This window comes from Rosa chinensis, chromosome 3 (assembly GCF_002994745.2).
Source record: "Rosa chinensis cultivar Old Blush chromosome 3, RchiOBHm-V2, whole genome shotgun sequence".
Classification (NCBI taxonomy): domain Eukaryota; kingdom Viridiplantae; phylum Streptophyta; class Magnoliopsida; order Rosales; family Rosaceae; genus Rosa; species Rosa chinensis.
This window is the reverse complement of record NC_037090.1, coordinates 31,161,613-31,186,310: the sequence shown is the minus strand read 5'-3', so window position 1 is coordinate 31,186,310 and position 24,698 is coordinate 31,161,613. Positions and strand designations below refer to the sequence as shown.

The 24,698-nt window shown below is 38.2% G+C and overlaps 4 protein-coding genes and 1 long non-coding RNA gene across 5 annotated transcripts; 1 reads left to right on the top strand and 4 right to left on the bottom strand.

Annotated features, from left to right (window-relative positions):
- Positions 1-467: 467 nt before the first annotated feature.
- Positions 468-2,792, bottom strand: LOC112194436. The gene is made up of 3 exons (XM_024334677.1): positions 1,530-2,792; positions 602-1,106; positions 468-526 (listed from the first exon to the last, which is right to left on the bottom strand). Exons 1-3 carry the CDS (start codon positions 2,790-2,792, stop codon positions 468-470), a joined length of 1,827 nt encoding a protein of 608 aa, XP_024190445.1.
- A 3,662-nt stretch (positions 2,793-6,454) lies between these two features.
- On the bottom strand, positions 6,455-8,243 carry LOC121052307 (triacylglycerol lipase 2-like). Its single transcript, XM_040517036.1, has 8 exons — positions 8,094-8,243; positions 7,843-7,983; positions 7,645-7,755; positions 7,421-7,564; positions 7,270-7,310; positions 7,071-7,150; positions 6,865-6,960; positions 6,455-6,774 (listed from the first exon to the last, which is right to left on the bottom strand). Exons 1-8 carry the CDS (start codon positions 8,241-8,243, stop codon positions 6,455-6,457), a joined length of 1,083 nt encoding a protein of 360 aa, XP_040372970.1.
- Positions 8,244-8,403: 160 nt separating this feature from the next.
- Positions 8,404-11,579, top strand: LOC121052114. Its single transcript, XR_005808025.1, has 3 exons — positions 8,404-8,506; positions 8,699-8,748; positions 11,259-11,579. It is a non-coding gene; the product is annotated as an uncharacterized LOC121052114 (long non-coding RNA).
- A 47-nt stretch (positions 11,580-11,626) lies between these two features.
- Positions 11,627-13,950, bottom strand: LOC121052306. The gene is made up of 4 exons (XM_040517035.1): positions 13,387-13,950; positions 12,689-13,264; positions 11,761-12,265; positions 11,627-11,685 (listed from the first exon to the last, which is right to left on the bottom strand). The coding sequence occupies exons 1-4, from the start codon at positions 13,948-13,950 to the stop codon at positions 11,627-11,629; spliced, it is 1,704 nt and encodes a 567-aa protein (XP_040372969.1).
- A 3,663-nt stretch (positions 13,951-17,613) lies between these two features.
- Positions 17,614-19,704, bottom strand: LOC112194435 (triacylglycerol lipase 2). Its single transcript, XM_024334676.1, has 9 exons — positions 19,564-19,704; positions 19,252-19,365; positions 19,001-19,141; positions 18,803-18,913; positions 18,580-18,723; positions 18,429-18,469; positions 18,230-18,309; positions 18,024-18,119; positions 17,614-17,933 (listed from the first exon to the last, which is right to left on the bottom strand). Exons 1-9 carry the CDS (start codon positions 19,702-19,704, stop codon positions 17,614-17,616), a joined length of 1,188 nt encoding a protein of 395 aa, XP_024190444.1.
- Between the last annotated feature and the right edge of the window lie 4,994 nt (positions 19,705-24,698).

Below are 24,698 nucleotides of genomic sequence, written 5' to 3'. Positions count from 1 at the left end.
ATTTGTAAAAGAGATAGAGACTGAGAGGGAGAAAGCGAGCAATGCATTGCATATATTTTGAATCTCTGAACAGTCATCCCATGTTTACATGTCGGCTAGGTCTGCTAGGGACTAAGGATGTTGGCCTGAGAGTAGTGGTAAGGAATGAACAGGGCGATTTTGTACTTTCCAGCCAGATTCTATCTTTATGTGAAAGAAGCCACCTCACCGTTGTAAGTGGAAGCAATATCTCTAAGGTAGGCGCTAGGCAATATAGCGCAGCAAGCATGATTGGTGCACGGTAGAGGTTGAGACTAAATGTGCAGCACTGGTATCCACACTATGCCGGCAAGCTGAGGACTTATCTCCTATTGGTTGGTTAGCGGAATATTGTTGTGCTTATTTGAATGTAACTCCTTCAATTTACTATCGACTGTTATTGAGAAGCTTTTTTTTTTTTTTTTGAATCAAGGGAGGCCAGCCATTTATTAAAGGAAGAAAAGATTACACAGTACAAAGGTCAACTGCAATTGCAGCTTGTAAAATTCTGGAGTTGAAAAATAAAAAACATTATGTCTAATAGAACAAGCATGGTTAGCCAACAAATGTGCTACCCCATTACCTTTCCTACCCACATGAGTCACCTGGATAACACTGTGAGCCTCCAAGAGAGCCACAACGTCATCATATATTCTACCTAGCCCTGATAAATTGACAGAGTCATGCAAAGAAAGTTGACACTGAACCTCTAAAGCATCAGTCTCTAAAATAACAGGTCCAAAACCATGCACCTCCGCAAACTCTAAAGCAACCTTGCATGCCAAAATTTCAACATGTTTTGGGGAATTCAACCCGCTCAAGGGCCAGGAGCCACCACCCAGCATTATTCCATTCTCATTTCTGAAAACAAAACCCAAGCCACCCTTCCTGGAAGTGTGATGGAATGCCCCATCAACATTGACCTTCACCACCCCCACAGGAGGAGCTTTCCACACTGCTCCACGTTTAACCTTAGGTTGGTAGGGTTTCAAATTGTGAACCGTAAATTCTTGCAGCCTAGAGACAATCCCCAAACTCACATCCCTGGCCTCACACCTCTTTTGATTCCAAACCCGATCATTTCTTTCCTTCCAAATTCCCCATAACGAGAATAAAAGTTCTCCAAAATGTATTAGCGATAATTGATTCGCACACTGACTCAACCAACGAATGACATCACCAAGCATATTATTCGGATTGTGGCATACTTATTGTAGCATAGCATTTATGTGAAGCACCCTCCTAGTATAAGAGCAATCCCAACAAATGTGGATCGTTGTTTCAGTATGAGACTCACATAAAACACAAATATTCGAATCCAAAACCACTCGCTTCGAAGCCAAGCTACCTAGCGAAGGAAGGATATCCAGACAAGCTCTCCAAACATGAATTTTTGCTTTATTGGGAATAACCACCTTCCAAAGCTTTTTCCAAAAGCCTGAGCCGACAGGAAGTTACAACGGAGAATAGCTTGCAGACTTCATAAACGCAGATCGATATGCCGTCTTCACCGAGAACTTTCCATCCTTCGAAAGCTTCCAACAAAGCCTATCAATGACTGCTCTCCTACTCAATGGAATTGTAGCAACTGCCGTGGCTTCCTCCCCTGTGAAAATTTCTTGTAACAAAGGAATGTTCCATCCACCAGTACCACTTAACAACTCGTGAACTTTACTAACCTCAACTGTAGCCAATCCTGAAGGTATGGGCCTCCCAAGCGGTAAAGCCACTACCCAAAGATCTGAGTAGATATCAATATTCTCTCCATTGCCCACCTGCCAGTAGCAACTATCTTTCAGCATATCTCGAGTTGAGAAAATGCTTCTCCACGAGTACGAGGGAGAAGCATGAGAAGTTACCTCCCAGAAAGAAGTATCCGGAAAATATCTCGCTTTATAAATCCGAGCAACAAGCGATGAAGGGTGATTCACAATCCTCCAAGCTTGTTTGGCTAGCATAGCAGAGTTGAAATTGGATAGGCTTCGAAAGCCTAACCCACCATCTTCCTTCGGATTACACAAAGCATTCCAATTCTTCCAGTGGATTTTCCGTTTATCTAACGTGCTTCCCCACCAAAATCGTGCACACTGTTGTTCCAGATCATCACAAAAACTCTTAGTAAGTTGAAAGACACTCATTGCATAATTAGGTAACGCCTGAGCCACCACCCTAATCAAAATATCTTTTCCTGCACCACTCAATAATTTACCGTGCCATGAAGTAAGCTTTTTTGACAATCTCTCCTTGATATACTGAAAAGTAGCTGTTTTCTTACACCCTACATAAGTGGGAAGACCTAGATATTTGGCATGAGACTCCACCACCTCCACACGCAATACACCAGAAATATCATCCTGTATATCAACCGGTACATTTTTGCTAAACACCACCGAACTCTTGGCAAAATTAACCACCTGACCATAAGCTCTCCTATAAGTCTCCAACACTTCCTGAATGACACTACATGCTTCCAACGAAGCCCGAGCATAGAGCATACTATCATCCGCAAACAACAAGTGATTTATCGGGGGTGCATTAGGACAAACTGCAATGCCTGGCAGAGTACCTGCAACTAGACTCTTCTGGAGTAAAGCTAAAAATCCTTCTGCTCCCAGAAGAAAAAGATAAGGTGACAATGGATCACCTTGTCTTAATCCCCTGCTAGGGGAAACATATCCTCGTGGCCGCCCTCTGATAAAAAAGGAGTACTGCACTGTACTCACGCATTGCATCACCATAGAAATCCAACCTCTAGCAAAGCCAAACCGGGTCATCACCTTCTCTAGGAAAGTCTATTCCATCCTATCATAGGCTTTACTCAAATCCAGCTTCAAAGCTAAAATTCCATCATCCCCATCCCGCTTATTATGTACAAAATGTGCAATCTCATTCGCCACTAATATGTTGTCAGTGATCAATCTGCCCGGCATAAAAGCACTTTGGAATGGGGAAATCACTGCTGGTAAAATTATCTTCAGCCGCCTGTTGGCAATGACTTTCGAACATATCTTATAGATAACATTACATAGTGCAATTGGTCTCAAATCTGACATATGTTCTGGATTACTTACTTTTGGAATAAGACAGATATGAGTAAAATTGATTTGCTTCAGAAGCTGTCCTGTTTGAAGAAAGCTATGAACTGCCGCAACAATATCATCACCAATGTGCTCCCAATAATGTTGGAAGAAAAGAGGCGGCAATCCATCTGGACCAGGGGACTTAGTAGGATACATCTGAAACAAGGCAAAGCGTACCTCCTCCTTAGTATAAGTGGCACAAAGCTGATCATTCATTTCTTGTGTAACACAAGGAGTAATAGCCTCAATAGTCAAATTCAGAGCTTCGGAATCAATCTCGGAAGCTTTGAACATTTTAGAGAAATATGAAGTAATCACATTCTCTATACCCACATCATCCTCATGCCACTTCCCCTCCTCATCAAATAAGCCTTGCAAAGTATTCTTGCGCTTCCTATTTTCCGTTTTCAAATGAAATAACCCGGTATTTCTATCCCCCTTCTTCAGCCATGTAATTTTAGCACGCTGCTTCCAAAATAGTTCCTCTTGGAATAATAAGCTCTGAAGCTTATCCATTAGCTCTTTCTTCTCAACTTGTATTGACACCGATGGGAACACATTCATCAATTCCTCCAATCTAGCTCGGATACTCGATATCAGCAATTGCCGACTCTTAAAAGTCTCTTTCTACCATTTGTCTAGGTGAATCCTAGTGTACATGATCTTCTTCGCAGTACAAAACATAGGGAAGCTCGAGACATCCGTACCCCAAGCTGCTTTTACAACCCCATCACAATCAGGGTGCTGCAACCAAAAGGCTTCAAACTAAAAACAATGGGCCCTAGGTCGTGCAAACAGAGGAGCTTGACTCGCACGTAACAGCACAGGAACATGATCGGAGTCTGAGGGTGCCAGATGAATCACCCTAGAATGGCTGAAAATATCGATCCACGCAGTGGTGCAAACAGCCCGGTCCAGACGTAACAAAGTATCAGAATATCCCTGAAACCCTAAATCCAAGAGTTCACAATAACCCAACGGCTCCCTGAAGCCCTGCATCTGCCTCTCTGGTCGAATAGTCCCGGCTATCTTCTCCCCACTATTCAGAATCTCATTAAAGTCTCCTATCACCACCCAAGGCAACGAATCAAAGTCAGAGAGATCACGCAGCAATTGCCATGATCTATCTCTCTCGCTGGTACGAGCATGGCCATAAAAACCAGTCAGACGCCAAGATGGAGTCCCATCTTCCCCCACAACCACTGCATCAATGTGATGCGCAGATTTAGTCCCAACATGGATCTTCACTTCATCATTCCAGAAAAGACCCAACCCTCCTGCCTGTCCTACACTCAATCAACACCTCCTCCGCATGAGCAAACCCTAACGCTCTACGTAAATTTTTGAAATCTTCAAGTCTACTGATCTTCGTCTCACGCAAAAACACGATCTGTGGACGATTTTGAGAACATAGATCCTTCAAAGCCCTGGTCGTGGCATCGTTGCAGATTCCTCTGCAATTCCAGCTAAGCACATCCAAATCCATAGATGATAGATGTTGCTTTCTTGCTCAAGAAAGTAACCCTAGCACAAGAGCGGCTAGGTCAAAAAATTGACTATATAAGTATAGGATATACTGTTATTGAGAAGCTAATGGTGTTGTACTCTGGATATAGGGGAGGCTCATGTTATTATTTCGGATGTATTCCTAAAAGATTTATGTCACAATATATAGTCTTAAAAAAATAAATATATAAAGAAAATTAAAAACACAACAACTCTCAACGGTTACGTCGTATGGAGAGGGTGTTTCACTCTTTTTATTTCATTTTCTTAACTGTTTTTCAAACGAATTGAATTCTTTTCTTTCCTGACAATTGGCTGGGGATCTTGGCATTCTAAAATAGATGTGTTCTGTGGTAAAGAAATTCATGAGAAGCATGTCAAGAACCTAATGAATTCATGAGAAGAATGTAACGGTGGAGAAATTCATGTACTCTCACGCAAGCCAAATGTTACAATTCTTTTTTGGTAAAGGCTTGGACAGGCAAGGAACATATCCTTCCTATTCTCTTATATTAAGAAAAAGAAAACAAGAGTATAGAGGGGGATCAAAACCAAAACTTCCCAAATAAACCAAAAAAAGCAAATATGGAACTAACAAAAACGGAAGTTCGGAAGACCCGATTGGTCTCTATTACAGTGTGAAATGATGAAAGGTGGAGCAGAGTCCTACCAAACCAAAATAAATGTTTTAATTCTCTACTTTGAGAATAAAAGTGGGACTTTACAAACTATCAATTTTTGTAGTTTGAAGTCTTCTCGACGAAAAAAGTATTTATGTATATTTGTTTGTTTGAGGTGATCTAAGAAACCAAAAATCTCTAGTCTCTCAACAGACTAGACGTAACATTCTCAAAGCTATAGCTACAATCGGTTCTAAATCAAGAAAAGGACAAGGCCAGTGGAGCTTCTCAATATTCATTTATGAATAACAGAAAAAAGGAAATGTTTAAGCTAGTTTCATAGATACAAGCTAGCTCTATCTTGATAAGCTTACACAAAATACATGTGATGCCAGCATTCTGTTGGAGAGCTGTTTAACATATTCTTCCATCTCGATCCCCTCTGTATAAATAGAAACAAGCAGTTGGTCTTAAAATACATTATGAGCAACAACGCAAATAAGCTTATGAGGATGGAGAAGCTCATCAACTTGTTCAGCAAGATGAAAAGAATGTTCAGATCCTCAGTTAGGAGGAACCTTATTGATCATCGAGTTAATGCAGCTTCATCGACTTCTGCAATTTGCTGTGAGGATCTTTTCTTTCCATCGAAAAGCTTAAAGAGTCATCATAAGGGAAACGATTATGCTAATGATCCATTTATAGCAGCTCTTACTGCAGCCCAGAATCATTTTGCTCTTAGACCAAACATCTATGTTTGAGAACATAGAAAGTAGAGCCTATTGGTCTCTTCATTAAGGTAGCCGGCCTATTTGTTCTATTTGATTTCATATCATGTTAGAATTAATGTTAATTCTTATATTTTCATCGATCATGGTGCTCATCAATAAAAACATGATTTCGATCTATTTTGTTATTTCTTCTTTGTTCTTCATATTTAACATTCTGAGGCTACCTAGTAGCATTTGAAAATTTACTGTTCTTTCACATTTTTGTCCTTTGTTTTGTAGCTATATATCAATTACTTTTAGTGATGAAACAATCCAGCATTGTGACAAGGCCTAGCTAGTTTTATTCCCAAGAAATCAAAGTAATACACAATGAGAAAGCTATTATGAAAATATGCATATCTAGCTATTACTACTACTAAAGGAAAAAAAAAGTCTCTAAAATTGATAAATGCAAGACAGAAGGAAGATCTAGAGACTACAAATTAAGGAGTCAAGACGCTCAATGCTGCCCGAAGAAAGTGAGCAGAGGATCGTAGACTTTTTGATTGGCATTCCCTCCCATAATGAAATCCATATGAGCATACTCCTCCACGTATTGTTCCACAAGCTTGTCCTTGTCATGATCACTAAGGTCATTAAGCAAAGCCTTCACATCATTGACGTCCGAAAGTGCATCTCTCCCTCCATAGCCCAAGAAAAGTGGAACATCTTTCGGAATGCTTGCCATGTTGTACACCGGAGGAGTAAGCTGATTGTAGTGTTGCATGTTAATGGCCGGAAAATTGTAATCAAACATTGTTATTGTTCCTCTCCTGATCACTGTCCAAAATCCATAAACACAAATCAAAAATTGAAATTTTGTAGCAATTAGTAGTACGTAGCTCAGAACCTAGGACATGAAAGACTTACTTTCAGACAAATGTACCATATTTTTTGTGGAAGTGGACTGTGGTATATGCTGAAAGATAAGATTTGAACTTGTTGGAGTTATGCAGCAATTAGGACCTATAGAATGGAACACAAAAAAGAAAAATGCAGGTCAATCAACAAAAAATGAAAGGTACAGCAGTTACTTTGGTTATGACTTATGAGGAAAGGCTTAACATTAGGATTACCGGTTACAGCCGCCATAAAATTGGAGCAGTCCACACCCGGTTGTGAGCAGAGAAATGTCTCCAAGTTCTGTCCAGCTACCCTGTTGGGATTTGGAGAAAAGATTATGAAAATGTACCAAACTGAATTAGGTAATATATTTCATGCAAACTAATGACCTTCTACGGAAGCAAAATTGGTTAACATTGTTATCATTCTCACCCTTGAGGAGGATATTCGCGGATACCAGAGGCGTAGAGTCCCTGTTGAAGGAAACGGATCAGATTCTAGTAAATTCATCAATAAATTTCAGAATACATATTCGACTAATTACAAAATTTGTAAGTTGAGTCAATATATAGAGTAGTGTTACATCAGCAGAATGTGATTGAGCAGAAATTTTTCCCAACATTGTGGTGATCTGACCCAGATAAGCAACCGGGCTAAGTAAAGCAGCTGATCTTAGTGTGTTACTCAGCTTTTGTTGTGACAAGGCAGCTAATACTGACAATGTTCCCTATAATTCAAATACATCAAACCTCAGTCATCCCTTTTACATAATTTTTTTTTTTAAAAATTAAAAAACTGAATACTTACCAGTGAATGGCCAACATAGTGTACTTTCTGTCCTGTTTGATTGTTCACATAATTATAGAAAGCAGGAAGATCATAAGTAGCCAATTGATCCCATGTCCATTCCCAATAAGTCTACAGGATCCATAGGTGATAATGTCAATATCATTAGTGAATGATTAGAATGCTGATCATTGCCATTTGTAAAAGCAAAGTATTTACCGGATCATTAGTACTAAGTGATTGGTGTCCACGGCTAGCCTGCGTTCCTCGAGCATTAGCAAGCCATACATCAAACCCCTTGTCGGCTAAGATAAACGCCAAAGCTTGATCTGGAGGATTGATTAGCCATGCTGCAGCATCCTATTACCGCACACAATGTTTCTCAATCGGTCAATGTGTGACATTTACATGCAACATGTTGTACTGCAAGCTCTCAAATATGTAGTTCAAACATATAATAAGGTACGAACCATCGTAAGTCCATGTTGTAATAAAACAGGCAGCTTCTGAGAGGTCGAATTGTTACTGGAACGTCCAGATGGAATCCTCTGCAATCCGAGGATGTAACCATCTTCTGTCGTTACCTGAAATATTCCATCATATCTAGATATAGTTCCCATCAGAAGCGTCAACATGCAATGTTGATCTAGCCTTCAGGCAGTTGCTGATGTAGCTGCATTCATAATGTAGCAACCGAGAAAAAAAAGGAAAAAAAAAAGATTAAAAAGGGTTTTGTTTAAGGGCTTTTTGGTATTTGGCCACTAGGTAGGAGGGTTTGTTGTTGTCGTGCTTTTCATATTTCACCGTTGCGTTTTGATAGATATGGAGGATGAAGTTAGAGAATTGGGGGAAAGAAGAGGAACTTCAAGTTTGGATACCCAAGGTAAATTCGTGCTCTAATTCCCTTAGTAAGGCTTCATTATGTATTTTTAGATGCGTTTGATTAATTCTAGGTTTGGATTTATGGAATTCCCATCATTTTAAGGTCTTTCAAAGAAATCCAAATTTGGATATTTTAGTGATGAATTATGGGAGATGACACTAACTATACCTGGAATTCATATAATTGTCTTAGGCTGAGAAGGTTGGTAGGGATTCAAGGGGGATGCTTGGCCTACATTACCTGTAAGTAATCTTTACCTTAACTGGTGTTTGTTTTTCTATTGCTAAACTTGGTTTACTGAATAGCTTCCTGATATATATATATATATATATATATATATATATATATATATATATATATGAATGAAGCCATTGCAATGTTTTGGTCTCACAATGAGAGATATGGATTCCAGTAAATGGTATGATTACTGGAAGTGTTGATTTCTTGAGTCTTTGGTGAAAAGCTTAACAGGGATCAAGCATGCCGTTTCCTTTTCCTGATGCAATTTATGATTGTAATTACTATCATCTTGTTAAAGAAGCACCAATCTACACAAATATATGCACAGAGGTTTTGCCAACCCATTATATGAATGCACTGCACTAAACTAAATTGTTATCGCACATGTATAATCATATATATATATATATATATATACATCTTCCTTTTCCTATATATATATATATATATATATATATATATATATATATATAACACTGCCATTTCTTAACTTGCGGTTTAGAGAGTTGAGTATGTATTGTCAAGATTTGCATTTATTTGTGTATACTGCACATACTAGACTAGGCAGTTAGCAAACAAGAGTAGACCTGGCTTAATTTTTCTTTTCAAGGTCCAGAGAAATAAAAGGACGTCTGAAGCCTATGGTAGTGCGGAGTTGGAAGAGTTGTGTGAAAGAGTTAAGATTTGGGATTCTCTTTGGGCCTCTATATTTGGGGAGTATGAAGATTACACTCTTTCATCTCTTATTCTAAATTGGCAAGCATGTTTACTGTCAGTTGAACAACTTGTTCTATTCCTCAAACTATCTTTCTTTTCTTATGTGGACTTCTTGTCCGCTTCTTTGTATTATGGTATTTGTTTTGTCAATAAAAAGCTGTTTCCTTTCAAATAAAAGAAAAAAAAGGGTCCAGAGAAAATGTAGAAACAAAAATAAAATGTATGAGACTAAAATGTCTAATATTCATTGCTGCATGTGCCTGTGTATGTGCGCGCGCGCGGGTAAGATTGCTATCTGGAAGGCTGGTAATATTGCCTATCCAGTATCGCAGGTAGGTAGCCAAAGCAACAGTTCCTTCATTAGCTCATAGCTTAGCTTAGCTTTCACTGCTAATGGTTTTAATTTTACTTTACTGTTTCATATTCAGTTATTCGCATCAGGACAGTCATCAGGTGTGATGTAGTAGTTGTAGTCATCTCGTTTTCAATCATGTTGTAGATGCATATTAAATGACTAAGACTGAAGGATTGACTGACAATGTACTTTGATAAAGGTCCACTTTGTTGATCATACCAAAGTGGTTTCTTTCTATTGTTTTAGCTTGCACTCATGACCTAGTTACATTACAAGTGTCTTTAGAGTTAGGTGCAGTTATACTACGACCAAACTTAGTTTTATATTGTTGCATGAGCTGCAACAGTTTCTGTAGTTCTGCGGGAACATGGCATTGTTATTATGGCATTCCTTGAAGTGCTTGAAGATTTATGTTGCATAGATATGTTAGAGAAACAAAACAGTGTTTGACAAGTGAGAAGATAGGAGAATCAAAAAAAAAAATCTCCTTTTCAATTAGAGTGCTATTTGCTTATTGTGGAGGACATTGAGATGATTTGTCTTGCATAGATTTTATTTTGCTGTTTTGTTTTGAAGGCAGAAAAAGAATAGTTGAGTTCTTTTTCAATGTGTGTACTTGTTAGTGTTTTACTTTCATCCATCTTCCTGGACTTGGTGAAATCAATGGTTGAAAATTATAGAGATCCCTAGTCAAAACGGGTTTCCATACTATCTTATTCCATTTATCTTAAGCATTCCCTCTTAAACTACTTTTGACTTGGCTAATAAGATATAATCGTGAGTAGTAGTTGAGTAGGAAAAGTGTGATATATTTACTAACAGACTTCTTGGTACTAGGCAATATAAGTTTTCTGAGATAAAACTTGCTTTTGGCTAACATTCTGAGAACTTAGGGATGTGAGAAGAATGGTAAGACTAATGTTCCTTACTTGCTGCATATTAGAGTATGCACCCTATCGTGAACCCGTCAAAAAAGTCTCCAGAACAGTCCCAAAGTCCCTAATACATAAGTATCCTGGAATTCAAGCAAGCAGTTCTTATTCAATCCTGTTAGTTATATATTGTATCTTAGTTATTTAATATAATTCTATAAATCCCTGAGTCCGTGAACCCTTCAACTATGAATCCCAGAATTCAAGCAACCGGCTCTTGAATTCATGGACTTTGGAATTTGAAATGCCTTTGCAAAAAGTTAGTATCATGATACATTAAAGAGTCAACATGTCTTTGGCTTACCTTTGTTTCCCTGAATATTTTAATGTTTCTTAGGAGCACACAAAAATGTAAAAGGATAAAAGTGTTTCTGATATTCATTGATGTGCGTGTGTGTGTACGCGCGCCATTTGTAAAAGAGATAGAGACTGAGAGGGAGAAAGCGAGCAATGCATTGCATATATTTTGAATCTCTGAACAGTCATCCCATGTTTACATGTCGGCTAGGTCTGCTAGGGACTAAGGATGTTGGCCTGAGAGTAGTGGTAAGGAATGAACAGGGCGATTTTGTACTTTCCAGCCAGATTCTATCTTTATGTGAAAGAAGCCACCTCACCGTTGTAAGTGGAAGCAATATCTCTAAGGTAGGCGCTAGGCAATATAGCGCAGCAAGCATGATTGGTGCACGGTAGAGGTTGAGACTAAATGTGCAGCACTGGTATCCACACTATGCCGGCAAGCTGAGGACTTATCTCCTATTGGTTGGTTAGCGGAATATTGTTGTGCTTATTTGAATGTAACTCCTTCAATTTACTATCGACTGTTATTGAGAAGCTTTTTTTTTTTTTTTTGAATCAAGGGAGGCCAGCCATTTATTAAAGGAAGAAAAGATTACACAGTACAAAGGTCAACTGCAATTGCAGCTTGTAAAATTCTGGAGTTGAAAAATAAAAAACATTATGTCTAATAGAACAAGCATGGTTAGCCAACAAATGTGCTACCCCATTACCTTTCCTACCCACATGAGTCACCTGGATAACACTGTGAGCCTCCAAGAGAGCCACAACGTCATCATATATTCTACCTAGCCCTGATAAATTGACAGAGTCATGCAAAGAAAGTTGACACTGAACCTCTAAAGCATCAGTCTCTAAAATAACAGGTCCAAAACCATGCACCTCCGCAAACTCTAAAGCAACCTTGCATGCCAAAATTTCAACATGTTTTGGGGAATTCAACCCGCTCAAGGGCCAGGAGCCACCACCCAGCATTATTCCATTCTCATTTCTGAAAACAAAACCCAAGCCACCCTTCCTGGAAGTGTGATGGAATGCCCCATCAACATTGACCTTCACCACCCCCACAGGAGGAGCTTTCCACACTGCTCCACGTTTAACCTTAGGTTGGTAGGGTTTCAAATTGTGAACCGTAAATTCTTGCAGCCTAGAGACAATCCCCAAACTCACATCCCTGGCCTCACACCTCTTTTGATTCCAAACCCGATCATTTCTTTCCTTCCAAATTCCCCATAACGAGAATAAAAGTTCTCCAAAATGTATTAGCGATAATTGATTCGCACACTGACTCAACCAACGAATGACATCACCAAGCATATTATTCGGATTGTGGCATACTTATTGTAGCATAGCATTTATGTGAAGCACCCTCCTAGTATAAGAGCAATCCCAACAAATGTGGATCGTTGTTTCAGTATGAGACTCACATAAAACACAAATATTCGAATCCAAAACCACTCGCTTCGAAGCCAAGCTACCTAGCGAAGGAAGGATATCCAGACAAGCTCTCCAAACATGAATTTTTGCTTTATTGGGAATAACCACCTTCCAAAGCTTTTTCCAAAAGCCTGAGCCGACAGGAAGTTACAACGGAGAATAGCTTGCAGACTTCATAAACGCAGATCGATATGCCGTCTTCACCGAGAACTTTCCATCCTTCGAAAGCTTCCAACAAAGCCTATCAATGACTGCTCTCCTACTCAATGGAATTGTAGCAACTGCCGTGGCTTCCTCCCCTGTGAAAATTTCTTGTAACAAAGGAATGTTCCATCCACCAGTACCACTTAACAACTCGTGAACTTTACTAACCTCAACTGTAGCCAATCCTGAAGGTATGGGCCTCCCAAGCGGTAAAGCCACTACCCAAAGATCTGAGTAGATATCAATATTCTCTCCATTGCCCACCTGCCAGTAGCAACTATCTTTCAGCATATCTCGAGTTGAGAAAATGCTTCTCCACGAGTACGAGGGAGAAGCATGAGAAGTTACCTCCCAGAAAGAAGTATCCGGAAAATATCTCGCTTTATAAATCCGAGCAACAAGCGTTGAAGGGTGATTCACAATCCTCCAAGCTTGTTTGGCTAGCATAGCAGAGTTGAAATTGGATAGGCTTCGAAAGCCTAACCCACCATCTTCCTTCGGATTACACAAAGCATTCCAATTCTTCCAGTGGATTTTCCGTTTATCTAACGTGCTTCCCCACCAAAATCGTGCACACTGTTGTTCCAGATCATCACAAAAACTCTTAGTAAGTTGAAAGACACTCATTGCATAATTAGGTAACGCCTGAGCCACCACCCTAATCAAAATATCTTTTCCTGCACCACTCAATAATTTACCGTGCCATGAAGTAAGCTTTTTGACAATCTCTCCTTGATATACTGAAAAGTAGCTGTTTTCTTACACCCTACATAAGTGGGAAGACCTAGATATTTGGCATGAGACTCCACCACCTCCACACGCAATACACCAGAAATATCATCCTGTATATCAACCGGTACATTTTTGCTAAACACCACCGAACTCTTGGCAAAATTAACCACCTGACCATAAGCTCTCCTATAAGTCTCCAACACTTCCTGAATGACACTACATGCTTCCAACGAAGCCCGAGCATAGAGCATACTATCATCCGCAAACAACAAGTGATTTATCGGGGGTGCATTAGGACAAACTGCAATGCCTGGCAGAGTACCTGCAACTAGACTCTTCTGGAGTAAAGCTAAAAATCCTTCTGCTCCCAGAAGAAAAAGATAAGGTGACAATGGATCACCTTGTCTTAATCCCCTGCTAGGGGAAACATATCCTCGTGGCCGCCCTCTGATAAAAAAGGAGTACTGCACTGTACTCACGCATTGCATCACCATAGAAATCCAACCTCTAGCAAAGCCAAACCGGGTCATCACCTTCTCTAGGAAAGTCTATTCCATCCTATCATAGGCTTTACTCAAATCCAGCTTCAAAGCTAAAATTCCATCATCCCCATCCCGCTTATTATGTACAAAATGTGCAATCTCATTCGCCACTAATATGTTGTCAGTGATCAATCTGCCCGGCATAAAAGCACTTTGGAATGGGGAAATCACTGCTGGTAAAATTATCTTCAGCCGCCTGTTGGCAATGACTTTCGAACATATCTTATAGATAACATTACATAGTGCAATTGGTCTCAAATCTGACATATGTTCTGGATTACTTACTTTTGGAATAAGACAGATATGAGTAAAATTGATTTGCTTCAGAAGCTGTCCTGTTTGAAGAAAGCTATGAACTGCCGCAACAATATCATCACCAATGTGCTCCCAATAATGTTGGAAGAAAAGAGGCGGCAATCCATCTGGACCAGGGGACTTAGTAGGATACATCTGAAACAAGGCAAAGCGTACCTCCTCCTTAGTATAAGTGGCACAAAGCTGATCATTCATTTCTTGTGTAACACAAGGAGTAATAGCCTCAATAGTCAAATTCAGAGCTTCGGAATCAATCTCGGAAGCTTTGAACATTTTAGAGAAATATGAAGTAATCACATTCTCTATACCCACATCATCCTCATGCCACTTCCCCTCCTCATCAAATAAGCCTTGCAAAGTATTCTTGCGCTTCCTATTTTCCGTTTTCAAATGAAATAACCCGGTATTTCTATCCCCCTTCTTCAGCCATGTAATTTTAGCACGCTGCTTCCAAAATAGTTCCTCTTGGAATAATAAGCTCTGAAGCTTATCCATTAGCTCTTTCTTCTCAACTTGTATTGACACCGATGGGAACACATTCATCAATTCCTCCAATCTAGCTCGGATACTCGATATCAGCAATTGCCGACTCTTAAAAGTCTCTTTCTACCATTTGTCTAGGTGAATCCTAGTGTACATGATCTTCTTCGCAGTACAAAACATAGGGAAGCTCGAGACATCCGTACCCCAAGCTGCTTTTACAACCCCATCACAATCAGGGTGCTGCAACCAAAAGGCTTCAAACTAAAAACAATGGGCCCTAGGTCGTGCAAACAGAGGAGCTTGACTCGCACGTAACAGCACAGGAACATGATCGGAGTCTGAGGGTGCCAGATGAATCACCCTAGAATGGCTGAAAATATCGATCCACGCAGTGGTGCAAACAGCCCGGTCCAGACGTAACAAAGTATCAGAATATCCCTGAAACCCTAAATCCAAGAGTTCACAATAACCCAACGGCTCCCTGAAGCCCTGCATCTGCCTCTCTGGTCGAATAGTCCCGGCTATCTTCTCCCCACTATTCAGAATCTCATTAAAGTCTCCTATCACCACCCAAGGCAACGAATCAAAGTCAGAGAGATCACGCAGCAATTGCCATGATCTATCTCTCTCGCTGGTACGAGCATGGCCATAAAAACCAGTCAGACGCCAAGATGGAGTCCCATCTTCCCCCACAACCACTGCATCAATGTGATGCGCAGATTTAGTCCCAACATGGATCTTCACTTCATCATTCCAGAAAAGACCCAACCCTCCTGCCTGTCCTACACTCAATCAACACCTCCTCCGCATGAGCAAACCCTAACGCTCTACGTAAATTTTTGAAATCTTCAAGTCTACTGATCTTCGTCTCACGCAAAAACACGATCTGTGGACGATTTTGAGAACATAGATCCTTCAAAGCCCTGGTCGTGGCATCGTTGCAGATTCCTCTGCAATTCCAGCTAAGCACATCCAAATCCATAGATGATAGATGTTGCTTTCTTGCTCAAGAAAGTAACCCTAGCACAAGAGCGGCTAGGTCAAAAAATTGACTATATAAGTATAGGATATACTGTTATTGAGAAGCTAATGGTGTTGTACTCTGGATATAGGGGAGGCTCATGTTATTATTTCGGATGTATTCCTAAAAGATTTATGTCACAATATATAGTCTTAAAAAAATAAATATATAAAGAAAATTAAAAACACAACAACTCTCAACGGTTACGTCGTATGGAGAGGGTGTTTCACTCTTTTTATTTCATTTTCTTAACTGTTTTTCAAACGAATTGAATTCTTTTCTTTCCTGACAATTGGCTGGGGATCTTGGCATTCTAAAATAGATGTGTTCTGCGGTAAAGAAATTCATGAGAAGCATGTCAAGAACCTAATGAATTCATGAGAAGAATGTAACGGTGGAGAAATTCATGTACTCTCACGCAAGCCAAATGTTACAATTCTTTTTTTGGTAAAGGCTTGGACAGGCAAGGAACATATCCTTCCTATTCACTTATATTAAGAAAAAGAAAACAAGAGTATAGAGGGGGATCAAAACCAAAACTTCCCAAATAAACCAAAAAAAGCAAATATGGAACTAACAAAAACGGAAGTTCGGAAGACCCGATTGGTCTCTATTACAGTGTGAAATGATGAAAGGTGGAGCAGAGTCCTACCAAACCAAAATAAATGTTTTAATTCTCTACTTTGAGAATAAAAGTGGGACTTTACAAACTATCAATTTTTGTAGTTTGAAGTCTTCTCGACGAAAAAAGTATTTCTGTATATTTGTTTGTTTAAGGTGATCTAAGAAACCAAAAATCTCTAGTCTCGCAACAGACTAGACGTAACATTCTCAAAGCTATAGCTACAATCGGTTCTAAATCAAGAAAAGGACAAGGCCAGTGGAGCTTCTCAATATTCATTTATGAATAACAGAAAAAAGGAAATTTTTAAGCTAGTTTCATAGATACAAGCTAGCTCTATCTTGATAAGCTTACACAAAATACATGTGATGCCAGCATTCTGTTGGAGAGCTGTTTAACACATTCTTCCATCTCGATCCCCTCTGTATAAATAGAAACAAGCAGTTGGTCTTAAAATACATTATGAGCAACAACGCAAATAAGCTTATGAGGATGGAGAAGCTCATCAACTTGTTCAGCAAGATGAAAAGAATGTTCAGATCCTCAGTTAGGAGGAACCTTATTGATCATCGAGTTAATGCAGCTTCATCGACTTCTGCAATTTGCTGTGAGGATCTTTTCTTTCCATCGAAAAGCTTAAAGAGTCATCATAAGGGAAACGATTATGCTAATGATCCATTTATAGCAGCTCTTACTGCAGCCCAGAATCATTTTGCTCTTAGACCAAACATCTATGTTTGAGAACATAGAAAGTAGAGCCTATTGGTCTCTTCATTAAGGTAGCCGGCCTATTTGTTCTATTTGATTTCATATCATGTTAGAATTAATGTTAATTCTTATATTTTCATCGATCATGGTGCTCATCAATAAAAACATGATTTCGATCTATTTTGTTATTTCTTCTTTGTTCTTCATATTTAACATTCTGAGGCTACCTAGTAGCATTTGAAAATTTACTGTTCTTTCACATTTTTGTCCTTTGTTTTGTAGCTATATATCAATTACTTTTAGTGATGAAACAATCCAGCATTGTGACAAGGCCTAGCTAGTTTTATTCCCAAGAAATCAAAGTAATACACAATGAGAAAGCTATTATGAAAATATGCATATCTAGCTATTACTACTACTAAAGGAAAAAAAAAGTCTCTAAAATTGATAAATGCAAGACAGAAGGAAGATCTAGAGACTACAAATTAAGGAGTCAAGACGCTCAATGCTGCCCGAAGAAAGTGAGCAGAGGATCGTAGACTTTTTGATTGGCATTCCCTCCCATAATGAAATCCATATGAGCATACTCCTCCACGTATTGTTCCACAAGCTTGTCCTTGTCATGATCACTAAGGTCATTAAGCAAAGCCTTCACATCATTGACGTCCGAAAGTGCATCTCTCCCTCCATAGCCCAAGAAAAGTGGAACATCTTTCGGAATGCTTGCCATGTTGTACACCGGAGGAGTAAGCTGATTGTAGTGTTGCATGTTAATGGCCGGAAAATTGTAATCAAACATTGTTATTGTTCCTCTCCTGATCACTGTCCAAAATCCATAAACACAAATCAAAAATTGAAATTTTGTAGCAATTAGTAGTACGTAGCTCAGAACCTAGGACATGAAAGACTTACTTTCAGACAAATGTACCATATTTTTTGTGGAAGTGGACTGTGGTATATGCTGAAAGATAAGATTTGAACTTGTTGGAGTTATGCAGCAATTAGGACCTATAGAATGGAACACAAAAAAGAAAAATGCAGGTCAATCAACAAAAAATGAAAGGTACAGCAGTTACTTTGGTTATGACTTATGAGGAAAGGCTTAACATTAGGATTACCGGTTACAGCCGCCATAAAATTGGAGCAGTCCACACCCGGTTGTGAGCAGAGAAATGTCTCCAAGTTCTGTCCAGCTACCCTGTTGGGATTTGGAGAAAAGATTATGAAAATGTACCAAACTGAATTAGGTAATATATTTCATGCAAACTAATGACCTTCTACGGAAGCAAAATTGGTTAACATTGTTATCATTCTCACCCTTGAGGAGGATATTCGCGGATACCAGAGGCGTAGAGTCCCTGTTGAAGGAAACGGATCAGATTCTAGTAAATTCATCAATAAATTTCAGAATACATATTCGACTAATTACAAAATTTGTAAGTTGAGTCAATATATAGAGTAGTGTTACATCAGCAGAATGTGATTGAGCAGAAATTTTTCCCAACATTGTGGTGATCTGACCCAGATAAGCAACCGGGCTAAGTAAAGCAGCTGATCTTAGTGTGTTACTCAGCTTTTGTTGTGACAAGGCAGCTAATACTGACAATGTTCCCTATAATTCAAATACATCAAACCTCAGTCATCCCTTTTACATAATTTTTTTTTAAAAAATTAAAAAACTGAATACTTACCAGTGAATGGCCAACATAGTGTACTTTCTGTCCTGTTTGATTGTTCACATAATTAAAGAAAGCAGGAAGATCATAAGTAGCCAATTGATCCCATGTCCATTCCCAATAAGTCTACAGGATCCATAGGTGATAATGTCAACATCATTAGTGAATGATTAGAATGCTGATCATTGCCATTTGTAAAAGCAAAGTATTTACCGGATCATTAGTACTAAGTGATTGGTGTCCACGGCTAGCCTGCGTTCCTCGAGCATTAGCAAGCCATACATCAAACCCCTTGTCGGCTAAGATAAACGCCAAAGCTTGATCTGGAGGATTGATTAGCCATGCTGCAGCATCCTATTACCGCACACAATGTTTCTCAATCGGTCAATGTGTGACATTTACATGCAACATGTTGTACTGCAAGCTCTCAAATATGTAGTTCAAACATATAATAAGGTACGAACCATCGTAAGTCCATGTTGTAATAAAACAGGCAGCTTCTGAGCGGTCGAATTGTTACTGGAACGTCCAGATGGAATCCTCTGCAATCCGAGGATGTAACCATCTTCTGTCGTTACCTGAAATATTCCATCATAATTTTCATGATAAAACTTAACTTGTAACTAAATGAGTTAACAATGTATATCAAACTAATACTCTCTCTTACGTGCAACTCATATACAACTCATATACGTGGAGAGAAAAAGAAGTAGAGTGAAGGAAACTGATAAAAGTAGAATTAATTAAGGATCATTTTGCGACAGTTCATGAATTACTTGATGGTCTTGGCAAGTATAGCCTTGTGTCTCCACCAATGATTTGCAAATACCATTTTGATCGAGACTGTTGATTCCTGCAGCTGCAAAAGCACAAATTAGAGCCACAAGAAGCAGAGGGTTTGAAGGGTACTTGGCCATTTTCGAGCTAGATCAATTGGTTCTCTCTGATTTGGTGCAACAAGTATGCACAGTCTGTGCTATTTATAGCAAACGAAGGCCATGCATATAGAGATCCATCAGAATATTAATTTACAAAAACCGTCACTTCGGTAATGAATATGAATATGAATATGATATAAATAGAAACTTTGACTTGAGAATATACAGGTCAAACTTTGAAATGTTTTGCCCAAATGAAGTAGAGATCCAGTACCCGCAAAAGCCATTCATGTATTGTGTATTAACTCCGGATTCAAATTTGCTCACCACCAATACTTTGGTGGTGATACCACCACTCAATATAAAACTGTCATTTATTATAAAACATAATTATAGTTAATCATGATGTTTTATTAAACAAATAAATCTTAAGTATTAAATTAATTTTACGTGACGTGGCAAGTTTTAATTGGGTGGTAATATCACCAAAAAATAAAAATGGTGAGCAAATTTGAATCCGTATAACTCCTCTACGTGAATTACTATGAGTTTTAATGAGTTTCCATTACTATTATGAGCTACTATTCATGAACATATTAACAGCTTGTAATTTCAATTTACTCATAAATCGTAATATTCAGATTCAAATTTTTGTAAATTAATGGATTGAGCAGTGCAATGGGGAAGAGAGAGATTAGAAAACGTACTTACGTTTAGGGCTGTCAATTTCGACACGACCCGATAACACAACTCGAAACCCGTACGAAATAAAGCGGGTTGAACCCGCACAATTAAAAAGCGGGTCGGCAGCGGGTCAACCCGTCATGACCCATTTAATAAACGGGTCGGCCACGGGTCAACCCGCCAACACGATGTGGACCCATATAACCCGATTATGCTATACTTCTTCTTGAAATTTTGGACGTTGGGAGTATTTGATCCTAGGATTGGACAATTTGAAATATTTTGCTTCATCATTATTGGATTTAATTATTTATATTCTTCATCTTATGAAATTTTTAGTGAATTTAATCAATTTATGCATGTTTTTAGTTCAATGGGTCGCAGTGTTAACCCTTAAATGGGTCATTTTGTCCAACACGACACGACCTATTTATTAAAGGGGTTAAGCGGGTTGGAAATGGGTAATCCGTTTAATAAATAGGTTGAGTTTGAGTTTAAATTTTCGACACGATTAATAAATGGGTTGGGTTCGGGTTTGTCTCTTGTGACACGACATACACCTTGACCCGACATGAACCCAGCCGACACGACCCATTGACAACCCTACTTACGTTTACGATTAACGTTTAAGTGATAAATCAAAGTAGAAAATCATTATTAAAGTGAAACATCTTTTCCTAGTCTTGTATATTCTATTGGGTGGTTCTAGTTAGACCTCCAAATTTGATATTTGGACCTCTAACTTTTTTCAATTATTAATAGACTTTATTAACTCATATAAAAAGACAAATAATGACAAACAGAGAAAAATGGAGGGACAAAAAAAATACTATTCTTACATCCCTAAATAAGTAAATATAATTTTATTTATTTATTCTGGAATTTCCTTATATTGCCATGTAGTTTTGCAATTTACCTAAAATAATTAAGTAAAAATAATAATTTCTATACATAGCACATCATTTAATACAAAAATAAATTCAAAACAATCTGATTTGGAATTTCCTTAAACTAAATTCATTGAATATTTTTTTTTTTGAATCAATCGTTAAATGATTGTTATCATAAATCTCAGGCCAGAATGACCATTACATATCCCTGCGCTACCATTGACAGATAGACAAGAGGTTGTGGGGGTACCACATGGTACAGAGGGACTAGACCATTCATTATATATCTAGCACTGCTCACTTACGAAAGCAAGCCTATTACTACGATAACCTAGGACGTAGTAATAGACCGAGTAAAACTATACTCATTAGTGCTCGAAAGAAAACCTAACAAGCATAGTCCCAAGTGTTTGGACTTAGGGCTATAGATTGTTAGTAGTGTCGCTTTCAATTCATTGAATATTATGATATAGTAATTACTTGATCTTCCAACCCAAAACCCTTGAAATCCTTCTTTTAGCAAATTCAAAAGGATTCCAGCAACATATAAAGATCGAGAACCTCTGATTAATTTTGGTGGAGGAGAGACATAATCATAAGATAGCAATATTATGTGATTTTGATTCATTCTTCTTCTCATGGTTGAAGATAGAGATAAAAAGTAGAGTGACAGATTGTTGTATCTCATGTTCAAGGGTGTTTTGGTAAAAATAAGCAGGTCTACTTAACTTTTCAAGTATTCTAAAAAGTAAATTAGAGGTGTACTAAGTATGAGAAGTCCAAATAGCAAATTTAGAGGTCCAACTAGAACCACCCTATTCTATTATCAATTCAATTTTCTATAATCAAATGAAACAAAAATTAGTTCTACGTGCCGTCCACATCAAGTTTTGAACATCATCTTCAAAGAATTTCGTGTGTTATACCTTCAGTGGTGCCGTAGCCAAAAATCTCACTTAGGAAGGTCAAATTGGTATTAACTAAAAAATTAAACTCATTTTTAGTCATCCTCTAGGAATAACACAATCTTTTACCAAAAATAAAAATAAATAACATTTTCTTCAAAACATATAAGTATAAGAAAATTAAAGTTTAATATATTTTTTTGCACTAAATGCAGAAATTGAAAGACCCTTAAATTATGTTGAATAATTTTGGGATTTGAGATGAACAATAAATATAGGAAAAAAAAATATTTTCTACTTCTTTTAAAAAAATAATAATAATACATGTTACTTCGATTTAGCATACCAGCAAAGAACCATAAATATGCGCATATGGCATGGGAACAATGCCATTATGGGCACACATCGATCAATAAGGTAAGAGGACCTTGAAAAGATTTGTATCAATTAGATTTAGCTAGTGTATTAATAGTTTACGCTTCATTCCATTAAGGTTCAAGGATAATTAAAACTAATTTTCAACCCAAAAAAAAAGGATAATGTTTTAGAGAAACGATATTTGAGAGAGAATTGTTGTGTGTTCTCATTGATAATAGGGGCCTCTTTATATATAGGATTACAATGCATAGAATCTGAATTGTACAAGGAAAGGTAATCATACAATGAATGGATATCTCTAAGATATTCTCCGAGATTCTCTCTAATTAAAACCCTATTACCACTACACTATGCCAAAATGTGCTACAAACGACACACTTCAGACGACATAATTTTTTTTTGTGTTGTCTGAATATAGACTAAAACCATACTCGTTCAATTTGAAAAAATGGTCAGCGTTCAGATAACACATTTCTGTTGTTGTAAAAGATGACGATTTCCTATCTCAAATGTGGAGGGATATCCAAAATTTGATCAGGTACTTTTCTCCCTCAAATAGCCGAACTCTAGTTGACCAAAAAATGTTGTGACATTTAGACAACATTTAAATGTCGTCTGAGTGTAGAGCTTGTTTTAAAATTTCGAAGTTATTTTGACTTGTGCTTTTTTACATAGATCCCTCGCAATTAAATCATTTTCTGTCCTTCTCACTCCAACACCAGCCCGCGTGCTCTCTCTTGCTCACTCAGCTCGACCTAGAACCAGCGAAACTGGAAAACTCGAACACCAGCCTCTCTCCTTCTCAATCAGCTCTCTCAGATCTCGATTCTCACTCTCTCCTCTCTCCTTCATCTTCTCACTCTCTCAATTCTTCTTGGTCTCTCCTTCTTCTTCTTACCCTCTACTTCATCTTTCGTGACCGGATTAGTGGACCTCCCCAACAACAAGCAGAGCTTTTTTTAATTCGGATATTGGTAAGCAATTTAGGGTTTCAATCGTTTTTTAGTTTAGGGTTTCGACTGGGTTTAATCCTAGATCGATTTAGGGTTTTATCTGCAAATTTTAGGTTTGCTTATTATCCAAAATTTCGATTTTAGTTGATTTCGATTAGGTTTTTCTTCTATTTGGGGATGGGGTGATTGAAACGGATATAGCTATATTGGGGTTTTGTCTTTGGGGTTTCTCTTCGATTTAGTGCTGTGGTTTTCCTTCGATTGAAATGGATTTATGTGTTGGGGTTTTATTTTCCATGTTGTTTGACAAGAACTCTTTCTTCTTTCAATTAAAACTCATTTGGGTTTTGGGGTTTTGAGTTTGGATAATAGTTCTTCTGTTTTGTAACATGTTTCTTCTATTTTGTTGGCCTTGATAGGGAAACTTGGTGCTACAAAAGGATTTGTTGGGAAGGATATAGTGATTGTGGCGTGAGTAATTGACTGAAATGAGAAATTTGTTTACTCTTTTGCAATCTATGTCTTTTGATAATGTTTATACCTTCCCTGTGCTTAATATTGCCTTGAAAATCATGTTAAACAGGGCCTACCGAACTACCATTTACAAAGCAAAGCGAGGCGGTTTTAAGGATACTTTAGCTGATGATTTGCTGGCACCTATTTTGAAGGTAAGATAAATGTACAGTTGAATTTTCATAGGAAAGAATGTCGAGTCTCGGGATTTGTATGTTTCATCTTAGGTCTATAGGGCCAATTTATCTGTGATGTACTTGTTATGTAGGCAGTTATAGAGAGGAAAAATTTGAACCCAAGTGAAGTAGGGGATATAGTGGTTGGCACAGTTCTCGCTCCTGGCTCACTTAGAGCAATTGAGTGCAGGATGGCAGCATTTTATGTTGGTTTTCCTGGGAAGTCTTTAATTGTACATGGTATTTAAAGGGGCACCTTATATTCAGTTTTATCTATAGTCAGAAGTTTATAGTCCATCTGTTTTATCTAGATATAGTTCCCATCAGAAGCGTCAACATGCAATGTTGATCTAGCCTACAGGCAGTTGCTGATGTAGCTGCATTCATAATGTAGCAACCGAGAAAAAAAAGGAAAAAAAAAAGATTAAAAAGGGTTTTGTTTAAGGGCTTTTTGGTATTTGGCCACTAGGTAGGAGGGTTTGTTGTTGTCGTGCTTTTCATATTTCACCGTTGCGTTTTGATAGATATGGAGGA

Coding starts and splice junctions, on each gene's coding strand:
- LOC112194436 (XM_024334677.1), bottom strand. CDS start 2,792: ATGACCCGGTTTGGCTTTGCTAGAGGTTGGATTTCTATGGTGATGCAA. Junction 1,107..1,529: donor CGAAGGATGGAAAGTTCTCG/GTGAAGACGGCA, acceptor GGAATTTGGAAG/GAAAGAAATGATCGGGTTTG. Junction 527..601: donor GACTCATGTGGGTAGGAAAG/GTAATGGGGTAG, acceptor TTTCAACTCCAG/AATTTTACAAGCTGCAATTG.
- LOC121052307 (XM_040517036.1), bottom strand. CDS start 8,243: ATGGGAACTATATCTAGATATGATGGAATATTTCAGGTAACGACAGAA. Junction 7,984..8,093: donor TACAACATGGACTTACGATG/GTTCGTACCTTA, acceptor GTGCGGTAATAG/GATGCTGCAGCATGGCTAAT. Junction 6,775..6,864: donor TATGGTACATTTGTCTGAAA/GTAAGTCTTTCA, acceptor GATTTTGGACAG/TGATCAGGAGAGGAACAATA.
- LOC121052306 (XM_040517035.1), bottom strand. CDS start 13,950: ATGACCCGGTTTGGCTTTGCTAGAGGTTGGATTTCTATGGTGATGCAA. Junction 12,266..12,688: donor CGAAGGATGGAAAGTTCTCG/GTGAAGACGGCA, acceptor GGAATTTGGAAG/GAAAGAAATGATCGGGTTTG. Junction 11,686..11,760: donor GACTCATGTGGGTAGGAAAG/GTAATGGGGTAG, acceptor TTTCAACTCCAG/AATTTTACAAGCTGCAATTG.
- LOC112194435 (XM_024334676.1), bottom strand. CDS start 19,704: ATGGCCAAGTACCCTTCAAACCCTCTGCTTCTTGTGGCTCTAATTTGT. Junction 18,914..19,000: donor CACTTAGTACTAATGATCCG/GTAAATACTTTG, acceptor TGGATCCTGTAG/ACTTATTGGGAATGGACATG. Junction 17,934..18,023: donor TATGGTACATTTGTCTGAAA/GTAAGTCTTTCA, acceptor GATTTTGGACAG/TGATCAGGAGAGGAACAATA.